Source organism: Dreissena polymorpha, chromosome 10 (genome assembly GCF_020536995.1).
Source record: "Dreissena polymorpha isolate Duluth1 chromosome 10, UMN_Dpol_1.0, whole genome shotgun sequence".
Lineage (NCBI taxonomy): Eukaryota > Metazoa > Mollusca > Bivalvia > Myida > Dreissenidae > Dreissena > Dreissena polymorpha.
Window position 1 is genome coordinate 51,799,913 of NC_068364.1, and position 24,741 is coordinate 51,824,653.

Sequence of the window (24,741 nt, forward strand, 5' to 3'; positions counted from 1 at the left end):
TTTCGATATTTATTCCAGTTAATAAGTATAGATGTATTCATGAAGGAAAGTATCAATCATCATAAGTATTATACTAAATGTATAGCTTTATAAGGTCAATAATAAATGTCGCAATTACATAGCCATTTTAGTGAAATAATTATCACAATACCAATCATAATAAAATAGCATAATACACTTACACGCATTTTTAAATAATTTCAAATTTCGAATCAATGGTTACATTAGGAAAATAAAATATAATCTTATCAAACACGTTTTTTAACATGTGTTTATGCTTGGCGCATTAGCTTGAATTTCTCTTTCACATATTGGCTTACTCCGCAACGCACTAGCTTCAAAAAGATATCTGTGGGAATAAACCATGAGGACTCATTTGATATCCTCTCGTACGGAAATAAATACCCAAGTAATTTGAATGACACGGTAAATAAATGGCCCATCGTTGTTTGTACATAAGGAATATATATAAGTCGTGCTCTGTGAACAAGGGGTTTAATGCATATGTCTAAAGTGTCGTCCCAGATAAGCCTGTGCAGTACGCACAGTCTTATCATGGACGACATTTTCCTTAAATTCTTTAATGTTAGCTATGAAGAAACTTTCTTGAACGAAAAATATCATAAAAGCGGAAAGAGTCGTCCATGATGAGTCTGTGCGTACTACTCAGGCTAATCTGGGACGGCACTTTACGCACATTCATTAAACCCCTTTTAACAGAGCACGGGTAATATTTGTGATGTTGTGAAGTAAATTTTGATTTTTAATGTCAAAAACGATGTCTGTCATATACGCTTCAACATTATAAACGGTGTCAGTTTTTGACAATCCACTATTATATAAATGCCTTATACTCTTATTAAGTTTAAACGTTATTCATAATGAGATGTAAGTGGGCGTCCGCTTTGAAAACTGTATACACTGTGAACTTAATACTTCAAAAAACTGTGTTTTACGTTTCATCCGAGTTTATCAAATCTTCCTCGTTTAAATTATTCATCCGTGGTTGGGAATTCCCATGTTTACGTACAGACGCAGAACTGCGTTATGTATCCATTGCAACGGATGTGGTCTAAAGTTTGTGGTCTGAAAAGTTAGAATGTGCACAGAACAGATTTGATGATAAATGGACATATTCTGATTAACCTTTTTTGATGTAAGTTACCTTATTATTTACCTTAATACGTTTTGCTCGAAGTCTTCAGCAAGACCAGAAATACGCGTTTATTTGTGGGTTTGTTGAATCGTTACGTTAATCATAAAACAGTGAGTATTCCGTTTACTTATATGTCACCTCATGTATTATGCGAATTTCATGTCGAAAATTAATGTACAATTCACACTATGACACGTTTATATCTTGAACGTTAAAGGTAATTTTATTAATTTACTATCAATAATTTAAAGTCCCCGTTCATAGCTATATTTATGGACAGAGTCGTAAGAAAACGTGTTTTTATTGAAGATATCACTGAAAATTCGGTTGAAACCGGTTGAAAACAAACAATATAGCGATTTTTAGTTTGGGGTCAAGTACGGTCAAGAACAAAAACGACCTAATTAATATTCATGATTCGACACGTTAATTCAAACAAACGAAATTGCGGATACGGGCGAATTTAGCGGATAGAAGGTAAGAACAAATGCAAATACATCTGTTACAGACGGACACTGAGTTGCGACGCTACGTTTTTGCTAAATCTATGTTTTTATCTTCCATATGATAATAATGTTTGACGGAATCTAAATATAGAAATAATTTGCATAACTCCAGACGATGCAATGATTTCCGCCTATCGCATGTTTTTATGATCATTATTTATATTTTATCGATTCAAAACCGACTTTGGCCAGGTTTTCGATGTCAACCTCGATACAAAAACAAATTTCAATGAATTTATGTAAAGTTTATTTCTCGCTATACGATTTGTATGCAAAACAACGATCTACTCCGCGAACTTGGACTTAAATTTTTGAAATATTTTTTTTAAAACTAATTATTGTAACAAGAGAAAAAAGTTAAAATTAAAAAGTGCCTGCCCTGGCGGTTGAACCAGGAATGTCTAGTTTCTATCAGTGCGCGCTACCAGCCACGGGCAGGCTTTTGAATCATATGGTACTTTAAAGGCTATTTGCGAACGGAACTTTCTTTAATTATCGATAATTACAATATTCAATAAACGAATATAATTATATTTTTGACATTGGATTTAGCGATGAGGTTTATTTTGCTTATTTATAGCAAACGATGTTTATTCTATGATATATATCGTTACGTACGTGTGTACGCTTTATTGAACTATGAATACGGTAGCTTACAAGTAATCTTGTTTGCACTTATACATTATTCGATATATATATCAATATATATGAAATTAAGTTTGCGGTTCTTATAATAGTGCTTCTTTTATTGGTTAACATGTAACTTGGAGTTTAATTATTATAACCTTTTTGTAAAAGAAGATATGGTTTTTCAAACAATTATATACATTTATTGTTGTCATAAATTTATGATTGTCAATCATATGGATTATAAGGTTATTTGTTATAATTACCAATGTTCAATAATTAAACTGTTTTCATTGGCCAAACAACGCGAAAATCCTTCATGCGCAGTTTTGTCATGCGTTTATAAAGATCTCATTGTAAACTCGATACGCGGAATGGGCAGGTGTAATATTTCTTCCTGGTGCAAACTTTAAATTGATCTACGTTTGTTGACTTTACAGTCAGCTTTACCTGGCGGGGAATTCCCACATTTATGTCCTGAGTTATGTTTGTTATGTGTTTGTGAATATATTTTATTGATACGTTTATATCAAATCTGTTTTACGGATAAAGCATTAACCCTGAATTCAGGTAAAATTCGTATAATGAAAAAATAAATCAATGACAAAAGTATACTGTTTAAAACAAATAAGTTGTATCATTTATAATACCTGTTATACGACAACGGGAACATTAATGAAAACTTTCATTTTTGTTTTGTATTTGTATTGGAACGTTGACAAAATGGTTATCGTATGGTGATGATGATGATGATGATGATGATAATGATGATGATGATGATGATGATGATGATGATGATGATGATGATGATGATGATGATGATGATGATGATGATGATGATGATGATGATGACGACGACGACGACGACGACGACGACAATGATGATGATGATGATGATGATGATGATGATGATGATGATGATGATGATGATGATGATGATAATGATGTGTGATGATGATGATGATGAGATGATGATGATGATGATGATGATGATGATGATGATGATGATGATGATGGAATGATATCACTTACCACCTTGTCATTATTATTGATAAAACAACACTTTCCAATTGTGTGACACTTGATGTAAGATGTACTTGCTAATGTATGGAATTTCGTTGAACGCTTATGTAATCTACATAAGAACATGTATTGAAGGCTACATGGAAGTTATCTAAACAAATTCCTACCGTTTTTTTCACAAAATTTACCAATTGTTTAACGTATATGTATGCTTTAGTTTTTCAAATATGTAGTTGTTTCACATTAATTGTATCCACACCAATATAATGTTTAGTCATGTGTCATTTTGGTCAAGTTGTTGTGTTTAATCAGTGTAATATTATTCGATGAAACCATGTTTGATTTAATTTTCAACAGGTGAAACGTGACAAAACTACCAGTTTGGTAAGGTTTAGGATTGCGTAGGCATTGTCAATTCAATTCAATGTTTTATTAAAGTCTCATCTATTTCATGTACATACTAATTACATAGCATTAAACACACATAAACACATGAAAATGGCCATTCTATATACGAATAAGACTAAGAGTTACATTGCGTATTTTCCACATACTTGTTTATACTATATACATATTTAAGTTAAAAAGTTAGGTTAAAAGTTAGGTGGCCATTGCTAATCTGTAGTTTAAAACTGACATAAGACACATTGACGTAAAATACTGACACTGCGAAAAGAGGCACTAACGCTCATAATGTAAAATAGTTTAAAAAATCAATTATCACCTCTGGCCAGGTCGGAAATGAACTCATTAGCAATGGTTACCTACGCTTAGATTAAAACTTACAGACCCTATTAACAAAGACCATATTTACATATGTTACAATTTAAAATAATATCAGTTAAAAATTATAACTATGACAACCCGCCTGAACAGTGACTCCAGAATGATAGAGACATACTTAGCAGAACAGAAATCCAGTTCATACTTCTTCCGCAGGTATTAGTAACCCTACCCAGTTTTCCATAACAATCTGTGTGACTTTCTACAGGATTGGGTCTCCTTATTCTGGGTGTCATGATAAGGTTTGGCGAAAGTTGGTCCAGATGTTTTGTTGATGGTTAGTGTCACTTTGCAGAAAAACTGTACTTAAATTAAAGAGTAATTATCTACTGGTTATAACGGCCCGTCTTTTCCATGAAAACAGGGCCAACGGACGGACATAGTTCTGTTGTTGTTGCATACTTGTTATGCTCGCATCACTTGTTTTTTTACTTCTTTCAGGGATCGTTTTCGTGCTAGAATCTTTGCTTCGAAGTTGTACACGATCATTGACATATGAATGCTCCTTAATAAGATCCAAGGACTCGAACATGCATGCTGTCCAAAAATTAGTTTTCAATGATTAATCTGGGCTAACTTTCTCTGATCACTTGCGCCTTAGGTAATCTTAACGCTCCCTACGACCCGTATGTCGTTAACTGAAAGCAGACGTAAACTAAGGTGAAACCTATTTTTCTCTTTATCTTAAGGTAACTACATAAGACTTGTACAATCACTTATCACGATTCTATAAAGATTTTCAAGCCAATGACGCGTTTTGTATGAACTCTGCGATGTATTATATACAATAATCGGATTTCGATGTTACAATAACTCAGTCTTAAAAAATGTAATGAGCCGCGCTCTGTGAAAAGGGGGTTAATGCATGTGCGTACAGTGTCATCCCAGATTTGCCTGTGCAGTGTGCACAGGCTAATCAGTGACGAAACTCTCCGCCTAAACTGGATTTTAGCTAAGAAGAGACTTTCTTTAAACAAAAATATCATAAAAGTGGGCAGTGTCGTCCCTGATTAGCCTGTGTGGACTGCACAGGCTAATCTAGGGCGACACTTTGCACACATTCATTAAACCCCCTTTTTCACAGAACACGGTCCAAGTCGATTCGTGAGTACCGCATTAATTTATTAATGCTGATTTGTGCTTCGTTTGGACAATGATCATTTGTGTATCAATGTATTCGGACAATCTTAAAAATGTTAGTTTATTGGCATCTGTTTAACGGAAATGTAAATCAATTAATATGCGTGACAAACTGTTCAGAAAATTGCACGAGTGTGTGCAAGCTCAGTTTTTTATAGTACGGGATTCAACCCGAATCTGCCAAAATGTTTTCTGGACCGTTGATAACAAGTGGAATAGCGATGAAAACAAAAACTGTTTGCAATAGTGGAACAAATGTCAAATTATTAGTCGCATATATCCCATGTTATATTAGGACAAAAATTAATGTTGAAACTAACGGTTTTGCTTTGATATTGTATTGGAACGTTGTCAATGTGAACATCGTATTAAGGTTGATGAATTGCAGTTTAAACAAAACACACTGTTGGTCATAACACTCTTTGTATTTCCCGGAAAAACGAACCAACGAACAGTTGACTTCGAATGTATAAAGTTTTTTTGCGATTGTCGTTAGATAATATTTATGCACGTTTTGGCATGTATTGATTTTTTCATTAAATGCCTTAAATTGATCAATGTAAACATTTTAACTAAATAGCTCAAGTAAAATAATCAAAGAAAGAAAAAACAGTACCACTGACAGTAACCCTGGGGAGTACAAGTCCATCTCTTAAACCACTCGGCCATCCATGCTCATGTATCAAGAAGTGTATTTTATACTTTATTTGAGCAAATCTCGTTATGTCACAAAATATAACGATAACAACAAAACTAAATTATTCGATCGTTTATCGTCAAGCTGTATAATTTTCAGTTTTTAAAATCGTCAAAAGATTTATATAAAGGATATTTTAGAGCATGGTAAAGTCAGTATTACAGATTCCTCGTAATACCATAACTACAACGAAAATTTGCAAATCTGATTTTTTTTGTAAATTTTGTTTGTATTATTGATCCCATAACTCATTTTGATCGATTTTTTTTAATTAATGGAAATTAACTTCCTGTTAAGTAGACTATGATGCAACAACGGCGGTTTGGATGTAAATTTAAAGTATGTTTGCATTAAATTATCTGATTCAACCAATATAACGTTGGATTGTAAATGCTGGTAAATACTTAACTATGTGCTCCTAATAGCTTGTTGATTTCAGCCGATGTCTGTTTTCGCGCTTAACTAATCGAACACATACGACAAAATACAGGCACCATGATCCGTTTGGTTTACGCTAGATAACGTACATTAAACGGACGTGCACACAGATTTTTTTCTTTTTGAAAGATCTCAATAAAAACTTCAATACTGTATTATAATAAGTTTGTGATATATTGAATGAAATTAACGTGTTTACACCAGCAAGAACAAAAAAGAATTAAAACAAATTGCCGTACCCTGGAATCGAACCATGACTTCTGGAAGCAATATCTAGTGCGCATCCACTGCGACACGCATGCTTAATTGAATTTCGAGTTTATATTGGACATACATATTTGTTTGTTTTTCAAACTAAACAAAAGCGTTGCAATCGCTTTATTATTTTTACATTCTTTTTGTGACAATAATATATTTATGACCAAACATTTTCAACCTTTTTCTTAGTAAGAAGTGTTATTTACTTTGTTTCAATTAAATTTATTATTTTGTTGTATAAATCTCCTACGAATAATTTTTTTACATCGTCATTTTACCAAATTGTAAATAAGTTTAAGGCAAATGCTCAACGGGATACGCTTTGTTAAAGCAAGTACACCTTCTTTGCAGAACAGCACGCTAACATTTTCATGCCAGCAATGATGCCTGATGTGCATACGTCATCCTGCTTGCTGTTGACCTTGACCTTTGTCGTTCTAACATGCTCTCAAGAACAATCCCCAGCACCTGCCGGAATCCGTCTTTCAGTGCCGGAAAGCGAGTTTAACCGCTGTAAGTTTTATTGCTGCATTGAGTCGGTAATCTTGATTCATTTTCAGTCAAATAAAGCCATGTTTTGGACCACACAATTGTTCATAGCCGAAGCAAAACAGAATTGAGCATTTAGAAAACATGATGTGAAATAAAAGCTAGTATACTACTGACTAAGATTCGTTATGGTAAATTAGACTTTTAGTGACAAGCGTTTTGTCTCAGGACGTTATTTATCCTAAATCATAGATGTATTACAAAATATTGCATGTTGTGTGCTTATCAGTTCAATTAAGACAAATATCAATGCGATAAATCGTTAGTTATTACAAACTTTGATGAACTACTTTCATGCAAATTAAATTTGAACAATAAAATTATATGAATACATATATTTTTACTCGTCGTGTTGTACACCATGTGTTCAAATGTATACCATGCATGTTTAGCAGTAATTTAGACAAAACAAAGATGGCTATTTTTTCTCGCCTGGTTTCAGTTACCGCTTTGAGTATTCATCGTCGGACACATTTCTTGCAGAAGATCCAGTTCGACAATTTAACTGGCCACGACAATGACTTGTCATGGACACTTACCAAGTGAGAATAAAAAGTGTGGTCTAATAAATATTGTTCAGCAAATCTCTAGTCATATCAATATGTAATACGTAATGATGCTTCTGGTCTATAAATTCTTATATAATTATATATATTAATTGACCTTGATCACTTTAGAATGTTGCCATTTCAACGATTAATATTGTCGGAAAAACACATGTTTTTTTGTACGCCTTATAAATTTTTCACATTATGAATAAAACCAATGTGGATATTTAAATACACTTAATGTTTAACGCATATGTGTTTATGTGAGATAAATGCACTCTGGCATTTAGAGATATTCTTGTGTCGTGTAGGGCTAGCGTCGATATGAGAGCAATTTATATAAAACACATGTACACCCTATACATGTACGACATTTACTGCTAAATCGACGATAAAGAGTCTGTATGAAATAAAATGTGTAAAACATTAAAACATCACAAAGTCAACGTTAAACGATATTACAAAACTTGATCTTCCAATAAGATGCAGTCATTTTAGTTTCATGAATGCGATGCAAATAAAATGTTATAAGTTCATAATGAAAAATATAGATAGTTCGAAATTGAACGTTATAGTTGAGTGAATAAATTTGTTGTTTTGTTTTTTGTTTAATTTCCAAACAAATCCATTTATGTTATATATAAGCCTTCAACAAAGTGCTTGACAAATTATTTCTGCAAAATTAGTATTAACACAATATTTAAGGAGTTTTCACTATTAGATGAACGACGATTCGAAATGTACTGCTTATACTTACGGATATGTTAACGTCAGTTTAAAAATAACTAAGTCTCTATCCTGCTGGTTAAGTCCATAATTCGAATTTATAAAACTAATTTGTCAAAATAGTCCACATTGATGTTCACCTTCAAATGCTGATTATATAAGTAACCCTTTATAGTTTCAATTGTAATATATAAGTTGGCAGCCTTATATTGAGTTTTTTTAATTATATTATTGTTTTCCTGTTATCGCATATGTACATTCCATGTTGCATATTAATAAACTTAGTAACAAAATCACAAGCATCTCTACTATAAATTCATGTATTACAACTTACATATTATCTTCTCATTTAGTATCCACGGATCTAATCTGACAAACATGGAGATACACGCCATGTTTGGGGATGATGGCAACGTAACAACACACGGAACCTTGCGTAATTGTTCTCTGATGATGGATTGGTCAATGTCGGAGGTGATGGTTATCGGAAAGGCAAACAAGGTACGTGTCCATGCTATTAGTTTGTTTGCCTAAAATTAACTGATGAAATGGTAATTAAATTGGAAATTATATCTCTTGTATTGATTAGTTATTTAAATATAATGATAATTATTTGTTTGAAACAATACAAAGAAAAAGTGAATGAATAACTTTGCAAAAAATATGGCGTACCGAATCCTATTTCAACAACAATCTCGGTGGACTCATGATGTTTTTCATCAATACGATGTGTTCGGTGTGATTATGTTTTCCCTTCTTTTACGTGCCTGTTCATATTAGTCAAGAAGGTTTAGGTGCTTATAAAGTTCAAGTTACCTGCTTGTAACGAAACGGATGTTTTGCTTTGTTTAATTAAGCAATATGTTCGTAGTAAAACTTCGCATTTGAAAATATAAATGATCTACCTACATGTTTTCTTTAAAGACAGGATGTGGTTAAAATTAAAATCAATATTTAAAAATAAGTCCATTTTGTAATACTAATTTGTTGTATTACAATTTATTTGCATGTATGTTAAATCTCTTGCAAGTCTTACTTGATTTAAGATTTTTCACCTTATGCTACGATCTATTTTTCGTAGATATTCCAAAGCCCCGTTTGCAGTAACACCTTATGTCACGCTCACATATTCAACAACAATGGCTGAGGCAATGGTTCCTCGAACATCTCATATGATAAATGATTGTTTCCTGTGATTTTTTGTAAAACAAAATTAATTTGCAAGCAGTGCATATGCATGTTTTAATAAGATTGTGAATATAACCATACTCGAAATATTATTTTGAATTGACAAGGTGGCTGACATTTTAACACATATGAACTAATGAGGCATGTTAAAGCTGAAATGTTTCCTTTCTTGAAGACAATTTAAATGAAATGAAAATCCACATAATCATAATATTTGCACACGAAGTTGATCACATTGTATAAGGAATAACATATGTTGCTCGAAAATTGAACTGTGATTTAACATAAGATATTTAGAATATTTGTTTCTGAAGAGCGCTTCTGCTACAGGAAATAGTTAAGCTATTTGCCACTTGTCGTCATTTAACGAACTAGTGTTCTGTCTTGTGTGCGTAATCTGAGTGTCCATTTGTTTATATTTTAAATTGACCCTTAACAGATTGTTTTTATAGCCCAATTCAAAGCCAAGGGAAACTGGAAGTAGAAATTGGATCAGTGTCAATTCAGTATACGTTCCAAGCAGGTACATACACAACGTACAAATACTTTCATGTAGTTTCAAATTATTATTGCATAAACTCTATCTATAATGCCCTCTGGCGGGGTGCAGAAACTTGCAAAAGGAGGGCTTGAACGGGAGAAATCGTGTTTTAGCAAGGCAATTCACGTGCCGTTCAAGCCCTGTTATGAGTTTTTCATATCCATAAACTGGTCCACGCGCAGCTACTAGCCATAGTTAAGACTGGATTCGATGAAGTCATTATGAACTTTGTTAATAAATCCAGCCATCGACGATTTTGCAAGCACAAATGGGAAACTGAATAAGCACCAGTTTCCTCATGCAAGCAGGGATAAAGACAATAAATATTTCAATCCACTTTTCAAATTATACCATCTGCACTCTCATGACAGCAGCTTTATTTTATTAGCAACGTCAATGAAGTTAAGGTTATTTACTCAACACTTTCAAAAGAATATGCTGTAAATGTAAGTGTTTATGTACCTTCAATGTTCCTGCTGTATGCTTGAAATACTTCAGTGACAATATCATGAATATATTGGCAGTATTTATTTTTAGCAAATATAGTTGGAAAAAATAAGATAGACCTGTACAAAAGAAACATCTATGAAAACAATGACTTATTCTGACGATATATTTATCCGTCACAACCAGTAAATTCCAATATAATTCCTCATTTCTTACTTTGCTCGGCTGATATTCAAATTTGCATTAATCCACTGTTAAAACACATTTAAAATCGAAAACTGCCTATCCGAAGGTAAAGCCTCGTCATTTGTGATGATGACCGAGTTAGGCATATATAAAACACATCCTTGAACTGTATGACGTCATATTAAATAATCGAATTATTTTGTCGATGTCGAATGAACAAGACATATTGTGTTCAATGTTATTTTAATTAATTTAGGTATGTGTGAATTGTTTATGCAATAATAGCGAAAATACACATTTTCTCGGACATGATCAATTGCTGCGCACTCGGGCAGGAACGGATTTTTCGAGCGCCCGCAGATGATCATGCCCTCGAAAACGTGTATTATCCCTATATTGTTTGTGCATAAAATGTACACGAATGTATTATTTAACACACACACAAATATATATATATATATATATATATATATATATATATATATATATATATATATATATATATATATATATATATAATCTGTATTGGAATGAAGACCTCCAAAAATAACAACACTGGATAATGATAATGCACGGGACCGAATCTCAAATTGGTATACACAAGTCAATAGACGATGAAGCATGATAATTAGACACATAGATAAATACCATCGAATACTATGACCTATTCTACAAATGCAACTAAACATTTGTTTAAAGACTCGCTAATTAACTAGTATTTACAGTTGAAATTCATACCCTGCGTATAAGGATACAAGCTAGATTTGATACAGTCTTGTGATATTAAAATTACAACTATGTTACACGAATATGAAAACATGAAAAATCATAAACTGAAATACTGTGGTTGTTAAACCTTTGGAAAATAACATTAAAACTTGGAACCAATACCACCTGTTATTGCTTTGGTATTTTGTGATCGTGTTGCAGTCATGAAAGGCGGCTCACTGGTGTTACAAATAGGTCGATGTTCGTTGGAAATATCCCAACTTAGTGTGAAGTCAATCGACAGCAACCTAAACCAATTTGTTGAACTGATGGCAAGTTCGTTCTCACCAGACTTGAAGAAGTTGTTGAATGATTCGGTATTACAACTCATACTTTTAAGTTTATATATTATAATTATGTATTCTTTTTAAAATTTGCATTGCAATACAATGATGTTATTTTTCATTCTTAATTACCTGCTTTCTAAATTAATATGGCCTCAGAATCGGATGTCACTCAGCTGGTTTACAATTAATATGATTTTGCACTGGCGGTTTAGATGAGGTGATTCCATATTGTTTCATTGTCCGTGCGTTTATAAGTATGGAGTTGTGACTGATGTTCATTGTGTTTGGGTGTAATTACTAGTAAATGAAAAGGACTTTCATGTGTTTACAATGAACGTTTAAAGAGTGTGAGCCCATATTATGCAATTATATTTGTACTTGTTGTGTGTGTATGTGCTGTGTTGTTGTTGTTTTTTGCAACTGTTCTCCCTCGCGCAAATAATACTATTTCTTACATGTCCGCAATATCGAATTATTTAAAGTCCCAACTTAGTACGAGTTAAATAAATTGACATTAACCTTTTTTTGGTGGTTTTATTTTTTAAAAGGTTTCTTTCGAAGACTGACTACAACGATTTAATTTTTCTATATAATCATACGATCTGAATCCTTACGTATACAAGCATAACACTATTTCATTATTGCATTCGTTTAAAACATCCGTCTAAATTCTCTGTCATATACTTTCATATACATTCATTTAATGTAGTAATACTATTTAATTATTGGACATTTTTAGAATGAGTTTTATTTCAGGAAACAATCCTTTCTATATAAAGTAATAAATAGTATAGCCATGTAGCGGTGTAACATTATTGGAGATATTTTATCACAATGCTTGATTTAAGAATTATATCACAGACTATGGTATAAGAAAATTGCAGTGTAAAGAATAAAACGATTGTGTGTAACAATATATTCGCTTATTTAGCTATCAAAACATATTCCGAAAATACTCGGTGTCATAGTGTATTGAAACTATTTTTGTAGGTTTGCAGGAATCTCACAGAAGTGACTGTTGTTGTGCAAAACATGATCGCATCTTCACACCGTAAGAAATTATTATATTGACATAACATGCTTTTTTTAATTCATATTAATGTTTTTGTTATAAACGGAACATATGTTTATCTATGCATAGAATTAATATAGTAATGATTATATCCGTTAATCAAATATCAAATTATACAGGCTTTGTTAAATACAGATAAAACGTATTACTGTTTACTTGACAAAGTCAGTTCTTGCGTTTGTATCATGGAATATTAAGTGGCTCAATTATAAACTGGTTGACTGTTTTACCAGTGAAACAGAGCTACAGTAAGTTTGGAGCGAATGTTACGATAGACGCCTCGTTCCTGAGCATGCATATGAGCAAAGGAGCATTCCACACTCTTCACAAGGTATATGTCACCTCAATACACAATACATTATATCTTCATGATATCCGAATGAAGGTGTTGCGTAATGGTATTCGACATTTATATTACATTTTATAAAATATAATGCTCATTTTGTCTCAAACTAATAGACGTATGCTGGAATGCTAAATTATTAAGGAATGTATTATATATATTTTGCATTTGATGGTGAAATCAAAAGTGGCGTGTTATAGGGAGATGTTTGTTTCAACGGCAAATGTTTACCGGTAACGGACGCTGAGTTTTCACACGAGCCGCCGTCAGATGGCATTACTGTCGACATTAAAAAAGAGGTTCTAGACAATGCGATCATTCTATTGAAAGAAACACAACTTCTTGACTTTGAGCTTACGTTCCGAACGGTATGTGAATATAGCGCTGTAAAGAATAAAGGCCCGTTTTGCACAAAATTAACTCACCATAGATTGTTTTATATTTGAGACATGTACCACAGTTGACAGTCATCACGAACTAGTTGTTTAGATTGTAGCCGTTTAGTGTCGTTCATGCCAGTGAAAAAATTGATTTGTCTTTAAACGTCAATCATTTAATAAACTGATTAAAGCAATCATCGTATGGATAAAGATAAATAGGCCTTAAACCACACATCTAATTTTGAAGGACCATGTTACACGTGGTGGTAGTTACTTGACATATTTTCGTAAAGTTTTCGTAATACAAATGATTCTTTAAAATTTGTTTTTTTAATAATCATCAAAAACTCTCCAAAGTGTACCGTTTTTGGTGACATTTTCAAAACATAGTGTGTCCTTATTTATTATTTGACGATCAATGTTTTATTTTGTCAAAGAAGATACCGATATGAATGGTTTTTATTCTGATTCTTTGTTCTATTCCACATATTAATATTTCACATTTTCACAGAATATAATCACATCGTAACACGGTTGCTATTTCTTTATGTAAGCTGGTATTTATTGCTTTATCCCTCGAACAATAGCCTAATTAGCTTTCCAGTTTACTTGTTTTAGATTACGCATCATTTGGGGACATCTTATCCTTTCAGTGAATGAGAATAAATGTGGGCCTTTTATTTTCATTTCTGTGTATTGAAAATACCACATATAATTAAATACTGTACCCGATTGCTTATCGAGAAACATGTTCCCAGTGTTCAAATTAACATTTAGGATATTTTTTTCTATTTTTACTTATCTGACAATTTCTTCAAATATTGTTTGCATTCATAAACTTCATCTTATTATAACCCCATTGTTCACACCGTGGGTCAAGGTTTAATTCTGAAAGAAACATAAATGTGTTCCTTTATTTGAATTCATTAACAAGTTGAGAATTAAATATCGTTTTACGCTTTATCAGGGAATTGTAGCCCATGTTTTATTTTTAAGAACTTGACAAACTTTGTTTTTGCATGTTGGTTACGAATATGCCACATAAATTGCTTTTAGATCAGTATACGAGTATGCCATTACAAAAACATTTGGGAAAACACGTAAATTTCAATACGTACATTTCTTAATCACCCAATGTTTGCCTATATTGTTCTATACAAAGGACATATTATCATATATGTATCATATATCATATATCAAAACGAAATGCAAATATAATGTAAATTACACAAGTTTTAATCACCAAAATTATAGTTGTTTGTTTACCATGAATTTCCATTGTAATGAATATCAATAATGCTCTTTATTTGTTTCTAGATAATCGAGAAAAAAATTACATGGTTAAATATGACCTGCTGGAACACACTTTGCATTGAAAATTTCTTTCCGGATGTAAGTATCAATATTGTAGAGACGATTTTATCATATGTTAATTGCATTAATAACCGTTTGGTGAATCTTGCTTCGTTAATATTCGGAAAAATCTTCACAACAAACGTCTTGTTTTAGCAGCAATATTGTAAATGTTTACTTACTTACACTAGCCAGGTTATAAAACAGTATTTCGTCTTTGAATAACCGGAACATGACGGTTAAGCTGATAGCTCGTTAAATTGTAGATCGCTTCGAGATGGCCAGGGAGGGTCGTTGGTGTGCGCATGCGTGTTGGAAACATCAGATTGTCGATGTCGAGAGTGTCCATTGTAGTTCACGTCAATGGTCGAGTGTATTTCTCGGCTGACAACGCTACTGATGAGACAAACATGTTTTCAGTAGACTGTGTGAGCAAACTGTCATGTCTCTGTCATTTGTCCCTTATATTCAACTATTTAGGCAAAGTTCTCTTTGTATTTTATGCAGCACGCTGTTTACGTAGTGTTCTATTAAACGTATGTGATCGACATTTTCAGGTAAACTTGAGACAATAAATTGGCTAATACTGATTGACCTTAAATATATATAAATGTATGTTTTAAAGACTTCTTATATTTGAAACGCATGCATACTTATATTAAATTCATATTTCTTGGTTATTGTTGCTGTAGGCAAACATGCGTAAACTATAACATAAATGCATGACGATGTTTGCAAATAGAATAGCCCATCTATATATTTCTTTTCATTTTGAATCATGTTGCCCCCAGCGTTTGGAAGTGCCGTTTTTGATGCAATTCAGGAAAAATACACTGTCATTGAAAGCCGCGGGAATTGGGTATGGCAATTGAACATATGTATTATGAACTAAATGTGGATATAAGATGTTTTCAATTACGGGACATATGACAGCACATCACAATATTTTATATTGCTAACTAACGACATTTTACTGGAAATTTTTCTTTTCCTCCGCTGACATAAAACACTCTAACTAACATGTCTACTGTATATTAAAATAGGTATATCATGAGCTAATAAATACATATTTATACGCAACCATTTTTAAAATGTGAACTTTCATATTGATATTTGACATTAATTGAATACATTTAAACCATCGTGCTTAGGAATAATATTTATTTGAAGCACTGGAAATGTAATTATCATTGTTATTACAAAATGTAGGAGAAGAGGTTATGATATTCAAATTAAATATATATAAATAACAATTAAATATGTTAAATAAACTGTGTCTTTATTTTTTATTTTGCAGAGGTAGCTTTGTGATCGACCAGTCGTTTGTTGGACAAATTCTTGTGAGTAATTGACTTAATTTATAAAGAATTACCTTGTGTTTATTCCTAAAATGTATTCATAAATCTAAATCTCATATCTTACAGAAATCGTTTGCAAAATATTGCGCTATCTTTTGAACAAATGATCTTCCATGTAACATAACGGATACCGTTTATATTGTACAAAAGAGTATGGTAATAGCATATTTAAATGCGAGAATCCATTACAACAAGATCTAAACAACCTGCTCGCAGTGCCTTATACATAATATAAGAATTCAGTACGTTTTGGCTATGTAATGGTAATAAGTGTCTCTTTACAATGTGTTGGTAAGAGCTTATTCACGAATGTCGTATATTTCAAAAAAGTGGTTTGTCATCAAAAAATATTTTAAAGTGATATGTTTGAGTATACTTGTTTCTATTTCAAATTTTATTTAAGAAACACAAATAAACGAACGCAATATTCAGTTGGTATATATCAACAAAAATATGTTGTTCACGTTGGAATAATTTTCTCGCGTATTTTAGGACAAACAATTACAGGAATATATCAACGATACGGTAATTGAACAGGAGTTATTACCGAGAATTCACGAACAGATCGAAAGTAAGTTTAAATATAATTATTTTTCATTGGTTTTATGTACTGGGTGTTGTTTATTTGGTTATTCTTCTTTGAAGACAAGCACATCAAGGCATAACGCGCCAAAACAGTTCAGTTATACACACAATTTTATATTTTAATGTTTGTGTTGCGTTTCGTATAATATAAGGTCAAACACGCATAATGGCGACACTGGTTGTATTCCTTTTAGAACACGTCATCTCATACCATGTGCCTGTTGCGAAAGATATTGGTATTGATTCTGCCAAGATTATCATTTTTGATGTAAGTACTTTTGTTATCTTTTGTTCAATACTTCATTTTTATAAGGATATATGCACACACCTGGTTTAAACCTGGCAGGAAAATGTTCAGAACTCAACATATCTTTCTTAAATTCAATAATATAATATGACCATTGTTGACATACGTTTTGATTTATAGTGGTTGTGTATAATGTAATATGATGACATGAACTATGTTCATCATTGACAAGTGATTTTACTGTGTGTCCATATGTTGTAGTACCTTGCTTGTTTGTTTGTTTAGTTACTAATTTAAGATAAAATAAAAAACGAAAATTGCAGTAATTGATAAAAATGTGACAACGTCATCCGGTTCACAATAACGATATTACCCCATTTGAAAAAAATAGAAAAATATTTTAGGTTTAATAAAATAATATGCTATGTTCAAGGACATGATAAGACTTCAGGCTGACTTGTGCGACCCCTTTGGTAGCTCTTGTGGCGCTTCTTTAACAGACGAGTGGGTGGGGAACATACAGATTCCACGCCTTCAAATAGATGACGTCATACCAACAACGCAGGCGCCGAAAAGCACGACAAAAAACCCTACTAGCAGTGGTCAGGTGGCACCGTTTACCCTAGCGCTGTGGATTATTTGTTTGTTTTCAATATTGATGTGCAAACGTGTAGATTGATGTTTCTGTAAGGCCAGCATTTTTTAATTTTCTGTTTTACGGGAGCGACCGACCCTATTTTTCGACAAATACAAATAAAAATAAAAGTCATTTTCGTTTTTTTTATTTACATATCACCCGCCGACCTGGTATTTTATCCTAAACTAAAAATAAAAATTCGCAGTTTGCCGAAAGTGTTGTTCAAAATTTGTTTTTATAATACGGGTTGTTTCGTTGTGCGCAGTCGACATGTAAAGCGTCAGCGATTTTAATTGGCTATTGCAGCCAATACCACACGCTATTAGCCAATCGGTGAGTACTTAACAAATGATTTTTATATTGCATTTCGGAAATGGCGGATTTAAACAACAATGAGACAAACGTAGCGTATTTCAAATTTAAAATAATTAAAACGGAACTGAAACTATCTCAATAAGAAAAGTAAATCTTCTGAACAGAATCGTTGACATCATTCCCATATTAAGTAATACAAATTTAAAAATAACTAGCGTTTTTGCAGACGATGCAGAGGTGTCGCCATCTATAACATTCGATGTGTTGAAAAGTTTTGGGTAGGTTTAATAAACATGCATATTTATTAAAATGTAGATCCTGTAATATTTTATTAATAAACATTAACATCCCAAAAATGTCAAAGAAGTACTACTTTACGTTTCTTTATGATGAACATGAGTACTGGACCACATGTACTTGCATCAATAATTCCATTCCCCACCCACCCATATATATTATTAATTTAGAAAAACGTATGCAACACAGCTTCTGAAGAAAATAACATTGGTTCCGAATGTTTATATGTCGGTCAAAGTCACCAGAAAAGGCGTATAGTATCCAAACCTATGAATTCCAAATTTTTTATTATTTTTTCTTGACACAGTAGTATTGTGAAAATACTGAGCTCAAGCCGGGGATTGAACCCACGACCTCCAGAGTGGTAGTCCGACACTTTAACTACGTCGCTAAAGAGCTAGCCCAACAGCAAGGCTGTTGGAAGTGATCTTATTTCACTACACACCTCCCCCTTTTAATGTTTCAAGGCCCAGACACGCCCGATACAGCATGTCTTGCATCCGCATGGCCCTCCCAGAAACCATTAAACAGCTCAGACCCATTCCCGCATTCACAGTTCTTTTTTGCCTTGTCGCCATTAATGTGAAAATACTGAGCTCAAGCCGGGGATTGAAAACACGACCTCCAGAGTGGTAGTCCGACACCTTAACTACGTCGCTAAAAAGCTAGCCCAACAGCAAGGCTGTTGGAAGTGACCTTATTTCACAACAGTAGCAAATTAACTAATTTAACATGCTTTTTTTATTGGCAGTGGCTAGTCGTATGGCCCCGTACGGGTAGACAAGAGGCTAGCCGTACGGCCCCGTACTGGTAGACAAGAGGCTAGTCATACGGCTCTATTCGTATAGCTGTTCCTATGGAGATTGTCTAGCCGTACGGCTGTTATGACACATAAATATATGGATTTATTATTGATCTACGTGCAGATTCCGAAATTTCTAGCCTTTAGACTGGCTCGTGTACAGGGCTTTTTTTCCTTATTTATGAGTGGCCGTGGAAGGACATTTCACAATTTTGAATAGGACAATTCACAAACCTAACATGGCCGTGAATTTTTACAAAATGGGCCGTTTTTCACAATTTTCATAATTTCACGACTCGGTTTTTCACAATTTTAAGAAGTTCGCGACTCAATTTTTCACAATTTTGAAAAGTTCGCGACTCAATTTGTCACAATTTTGAAAAGATTGCAACTCATGTTTTCACAATTTTGAAAAGTTCGCGACTCATTTTTTCACAAAGTAAGGGGGCCAGGGCCGCTTCACAAAGTCAGGAAAAAAAGCCCTGGTGTAGTCGTTGTCACGGAATTTGCAGTCTGGTTTATTTTTCGTCGTGGTTGGAAATCCGATTCGTGACTAGTATATAAAGGGTGTAAACAAGTGAGATATGAAAATGTAAATTTATTTCGCCAAACAACAATTACAACAATCAATAGAAATCAAGGTTATGGAGTATATAAATACGCATTGTACATGCAAATATTGAATGTATACAATAAATATATAGTAAATAATCTTAACTAAGTCAATGTAAATTGCGATATCACAATGAGAAAAGTTTATAACAAAACAAATAAAAGGAAATTTTTAGATAATAGCACTTGATAAAAGCATATACAACTCGAAGTTATATCCCCTATTTTCACAATATGAGGCAGCATTTCACGACAAGTAATGTCGACTATGCAAACAAATAAATTTGTAATTTGTACTAATTTCTATAGTAATGATGCAGTGGCAAAAAAGACGCTGATTAGACAGTGTGAATACACAGGCTTATCCGTGTCTTTGTTGTTCGCATGTATGACAAATGAAGTTGCTCATATCTTAAATCAGGTCACTTTAAAGAATTGCCATGCGCGATGCACTAGAAATCACACCATATACAAACTAAACTCAATCCACCTATTTTGCACAATTATTCCTCTTTTTGTACTTGTACTGCCTGCAACAGTTACATGTTTGTTTCTTCTAAAGTCATAAATTTAGAATTGCATACTTAACACTGTATACATGTTTTCGAGATCACCATGATAAGAAACACTCCAAGGCCTTTAATATATATAAAACCTGCCATTTAGCAGAAGTATGCCCCTTTAATATTGTACTTTTTTTTTACTTAGACATTAAAGTTGAGGTTTTCGGCCAACAACAGGTACCTAGCCATGAATTGCATTTTGGACCAGCTGGGTCATTGTTACTTAAAAACTTTTTTCCATATTCTCTTATTATTCTTAATATTTAAAAATAGTACATGTTACCAATCAAACCGATTGTGAAATAGTTACACATGTGCATGCAATTATTATAAATGTCCAACATTTTACTCTCTGGATTTTCTAGGATAATTTTTGCACTCATGTAAAGTGACATTTACAAATACAAACGTTAAATACATTTCGATATTGATTTTGTTTTGTGAGATGTATTGCTGTCATCAAACATGTTGTTTTCAAAAAATGATTTTTGATGATTATTATGCCCCCTTCGAAGAAGAGGGGGTATACTGTTTTGCACATGTCGGTCGGTCCGTCCGTCCACCAAATGGTTTCAGGATGATATCTCAAGAATGCTTAGGCCTAGGATCATGAAATTTCATAGGTACATTGATTATGACTGGCAGATGGCCCCCTATTGATTTTAAGGTCACTGGGTCAAGGTCACGGACAAGGCCACGATTCGGGGCATATGTCTCCCACTGCGGAACACTTGTTGCATTTGTATTTCAAATTTTATTATTTAGATGTTACGAATTCAGAGATGTTTATATAAGGGAGATGTAGGTGGAAGCACGATTGCAACACAAACTGTTGTATGGTATCATATATTGAGTTCCTTGTAAGTCATCGTGTTTGTATTGTTTTGTTAATTTAGGACATAGTGAAAAATAATATGTATGTTGTTAAAGCCATTATTATATTGATAGTTTTCTTGATCATGGATATGAATGGATATGAACGTTACATATTTTGTGTTCACTTTACATATATAAACACTATATACTCTCTGCATAAGAAAATGAAATGCAGCACATGTTTTCATATTAAACTGTATAACTCTCGGTTTCTTAAATGAAATATTCACATTTAATGCACTAGAACTTTCACTACCCAAAGTTTGGAACAAGATCAGTTCAAGTTTGGATCCTTAACAGACTGCTCTTTTGGAGCCAAAACGGTCGCAATCGTCCTAAGGTCCATTTTCCTGTTACTGGCTCTTTTTTTTCTCATGATTGATACAAATTATCGTATAAATTTTTAGTGTGCATATTCCACCCATGGATGAAAGTTACAAAGTTGGTTGTTAAAGCTATGATATAAAGCAAGTTTGTTGTATATTAAAGAGTATTTTTAGTGTGCATATTCCACCCATGGATGAAAGTTACACAGTTGGTTGTTAAAGCTATGAAACAATGTAAAACGTGTTCAAGTATTTTTTATTAAAGTCAAATGCATGCTATATTTGTTATAAACATACATATGATATACACTCAACAAAAGTGTAATGATCACTACACTACACTACATACCTGGCGTGTTTAATAGTCCCTATTAAAGCAATATAGTATAATACATGCGAAAGGTGCTTTTACCTATAAATATATATATAAAAATATGTTTACTATTATTATAAAAGCTTCTACAACAGTGTAATGAGAGATATATAAAACACGTAAAGGTTAATGCAAGTATACATAAGGTTAAATTGGCTGAATTTTAAATTTTCTAAAATAAAAAAAATTATCGGTTAAGACAGTTTTATTTTTATTTTTTTGGTAGACTGCTAACTTTTCATGCTTTTATTTTTATTTTTATTTATCCCCCCCCCGACTCAATTTTTTTGAAAAATTTCCCGTAAAACAGAAAATTAAAAAATACTGGCCTAATGCTTCATAACAACAAACAAATAACTGTGTAGCAGATTGTATATTTGTCCTAGTCTATAAATATAACAAATCACGAAGAGATTTTATTGTCTCCTACCTGTAAAACCGGAGGGGACTTATGGTTTGAGCTCTGTCTGTCAGTCTGTCTGTCAGTCCGTCAAACTTTTCTGGATCCTGCTATAACTTTAAAAGCCCTTCATATTTTTTCAGTAAACTTGAAACATGGATTAATGGCAATAGGGAGATTGTGCACGTCATTTCATTTTGTGCCTACGTCAAGAAGTATGGTTGCTATGGCAACACATATATAAAATAAAAAATTAAAAAAATACTGACAATGGCGGAGTTTTAGCGTTAGGGGACCATGTTGCTTGTTAATCTCTTGTTTACTTTGTTATATATGATAGGGTGAACGAATTAAGAGTAAACACTTCCCATAAATTAATAACGCATCATGTGTCGCATGTTTACATGCATTTAAATTAAAGTCTTCAATAGCGTTAACTAAAATTATCTCTTGGTTTTTCGTTGCGACGAGCGCTAAAAACGACAAGGTGATTCCGGCAAAAAAAAGTTACACAATGTTCGGGGAAACCATGATGATTGAACACTGATTTATTGATAGTCAGTGATACTAAAACAATATATCAGGTTTTGTGTTGTTGTTGTTATTCATACTGCATAGTGCATATGAAGTTGAAATTGTAAACATAAAGATGTGTTTTTTCTCATAGGTGAGTAATGCGTACATTAAACATTTTGATTATGGATTACTGCATAGTAAAGCTACCGTGTAGCACGTGTAGCACGTATCTGATATGTGTAAATTGTATATGGCATAGGTATAAAATTAAAAAAAAAAACTAATCGACAAGCAAATCGGTTATATATCAACAATATCAACTCATGGTTATATTTTGTTTTTATTTGAGGGGCTTTATATAACTAATAACAATGAATATAAAAGAAATAACTATATATGGTGCGGAAACATTTTGTATTGAGAATGTTCTCATACCACTGTTTGAAGTCGTATGATATAGTTTTCATTAATAGGGACTGGACTTACATTTCTTGTGCGTTGCTAAAGTGGATATGTGTTAAACATATCAATTGCCCCACGAAATTATTTCCAAATAATCCCTGACAGCGTGTAGTACCACGTAACGATGTCTTCTAAATAAAAATGAGTAAGCAGTGTTTTGATGTGATGTGACATTTGTTTTTCGTTTATATTTTGTTTTCTTTTATTGCCTGAACTTCGTTACATATATTTATATCTTTTTTGCACGTTTTGTACATATTAATCAGTTCATGCACGAAGATATTAGCTATTAGTTTTAATGTTTGTATTCTTCATATCAATGACTCCATTTAGTGTCATCTTGAGAACGCCTATATGTGTTAATATTGACCTCATAACTCCGTATATGTTAAAGTAAATTTATCACATTTTAAATTTATGAAAATATTAAGTTGTCATTGCTTAAAAAGAACATAATTCTCATTTTAAAATCCTTTCTTTTTTATTGGTTGTCATGGAAACAAGTGTTTGACTTCTAGTGAGATTTACAGTGTAGCTCACACGTTTAATAATTTAAATTTTTCCCCTGGAAAAATACGGCTTGAATTGTTTAAATGTGATCTTATATTATTAATACAAATAACACTACTTCAAATTTTGCGTCTGTATCTTATGCTAACAACATTGTAACGAAAACTAAAACCATCATAAATACAATTTAAGAATTTAAATTTCAAAAAAACATCAAGAACACAGATTTTCGATCTTTTACTATAGATACTTTTAAAATAACCTTTTGAAATTGCTGCTTTGTTTGTTTAACACAGCTGTTTACCAACAAGAATGCAAATACAATGGCGCAAACGCGTGACTTTAATTCCCTATTTGCTTTTTTTCGAAAATGGCATTTTATCGACACAGAATCGCTTGTTCGGCTTCATTTATCAAACACACAGAAAGATTCGTATTCGTTGTAAATTGAAGGTAGAAAGCTCTGTTAAAGTGTTTGTTTGGTTAATAAGGACATGAATGAAGGCCATGCGTTTTGTCATAAAAGTAAACCGCTTGCGAGTAGGTCAAATAAAAACATACACAGAACAAGGTTGGCTTAGTAAATCTAGATATTTCATTTTTTTGTGTACGAGTATACAATATGGCCATGCAGTCAAGATTATTGTAGCAATCATTTTTAACATAATTATTGCGAAAACTCGTTTAATATACCATTATTGTTTTGTAAACACATTATAATCTTTATTGTTTTAGCTCATTTAACATGCGGTATACATAAATCGATATTCTTAAACTAGTTCTCACGCTTTTCGAGATTTGACATCTCAAACCTATATTTGCCAGAATAGCTTTGTTCTGTAATGC

The 24,741-nt window shown here is 32.7% G+C and overlaps 1 protein-coding gene and 1 long non-coding RNA gene across 3 annotated transcripts in view; both read left to right on the top strand.

Annotated features, from left to right (window-relative positions):
• Positions 1–22,517, top strand: part of LOC127847395 (uncharacterized) — a 26,885-nt gene extending 4,368 nt beyond the window's left edge. The window contains exons 3-15 of one of the 2 annotated variants that reach the window (XM_052379268.1): positions 10,092–10,162; positions 11,744–11,898; positions 12,859–12,919; positions 13,174–13,271; positions 13,484–13,651; positions 14,981–15,055; positions 15,283–15,444; positions 15,808–15,875; positions 16,314–16,356; positions 16,867–16,945; positions 17,154–17,227; positions 17,640–17,893; positions 22,338–22,517. In XM_052379268.1, coding sequence (XP_052235228.1) covers positions 10,092–10,162; positions 11,744–11,898; positions 12,859–12,919; positions 13,174–13,271; positions 13,484–13,651; positions 14,981–15,055; positions 15,283–15,444; positions 15,808–15,875; positions 16,314–16,356; positions 16,867–16,945; positions 17,154–17,227; positions 17,640–17,885 — 1,300 coding nt within the window. In that variant the 3' untranslated portion in view covers positions 17,886–17,893; positions 22,338–22,517. The remainder of the gene's footprint in view (positions 1–10,091; positions 10,163–11,743; positions 11,899–12,858; positions 12,920–13,173; positions 13,272–13,483; positions 13,652–14,980; positions 15,056–15,282; positions 15,445–15,807; positions 15,876–16,313; positions 16,357–16,866; positions 16,946–17,153; positions 17,228–17,639; positions 17,894–22,337) is intronic. The other variant, XM_052379267.1, reaches the window with a different exon arrangement.
• On the top strand, positions 2,720–8,946 carry LOC127847397 (uncharacterized). Its single transcript, XR_008033956.1, has 4 exons — positions 2,720–2,859; positions 6,980–7,141; positions 7,620–7,719; positions 8,805–8,946. It is a non-coding gene; the product is annotated as an uncharacterized LOC127847397 (long non-coding RNA).
• Positions 22,518–24,741: the final 2,224 nt, after the last annotated feature.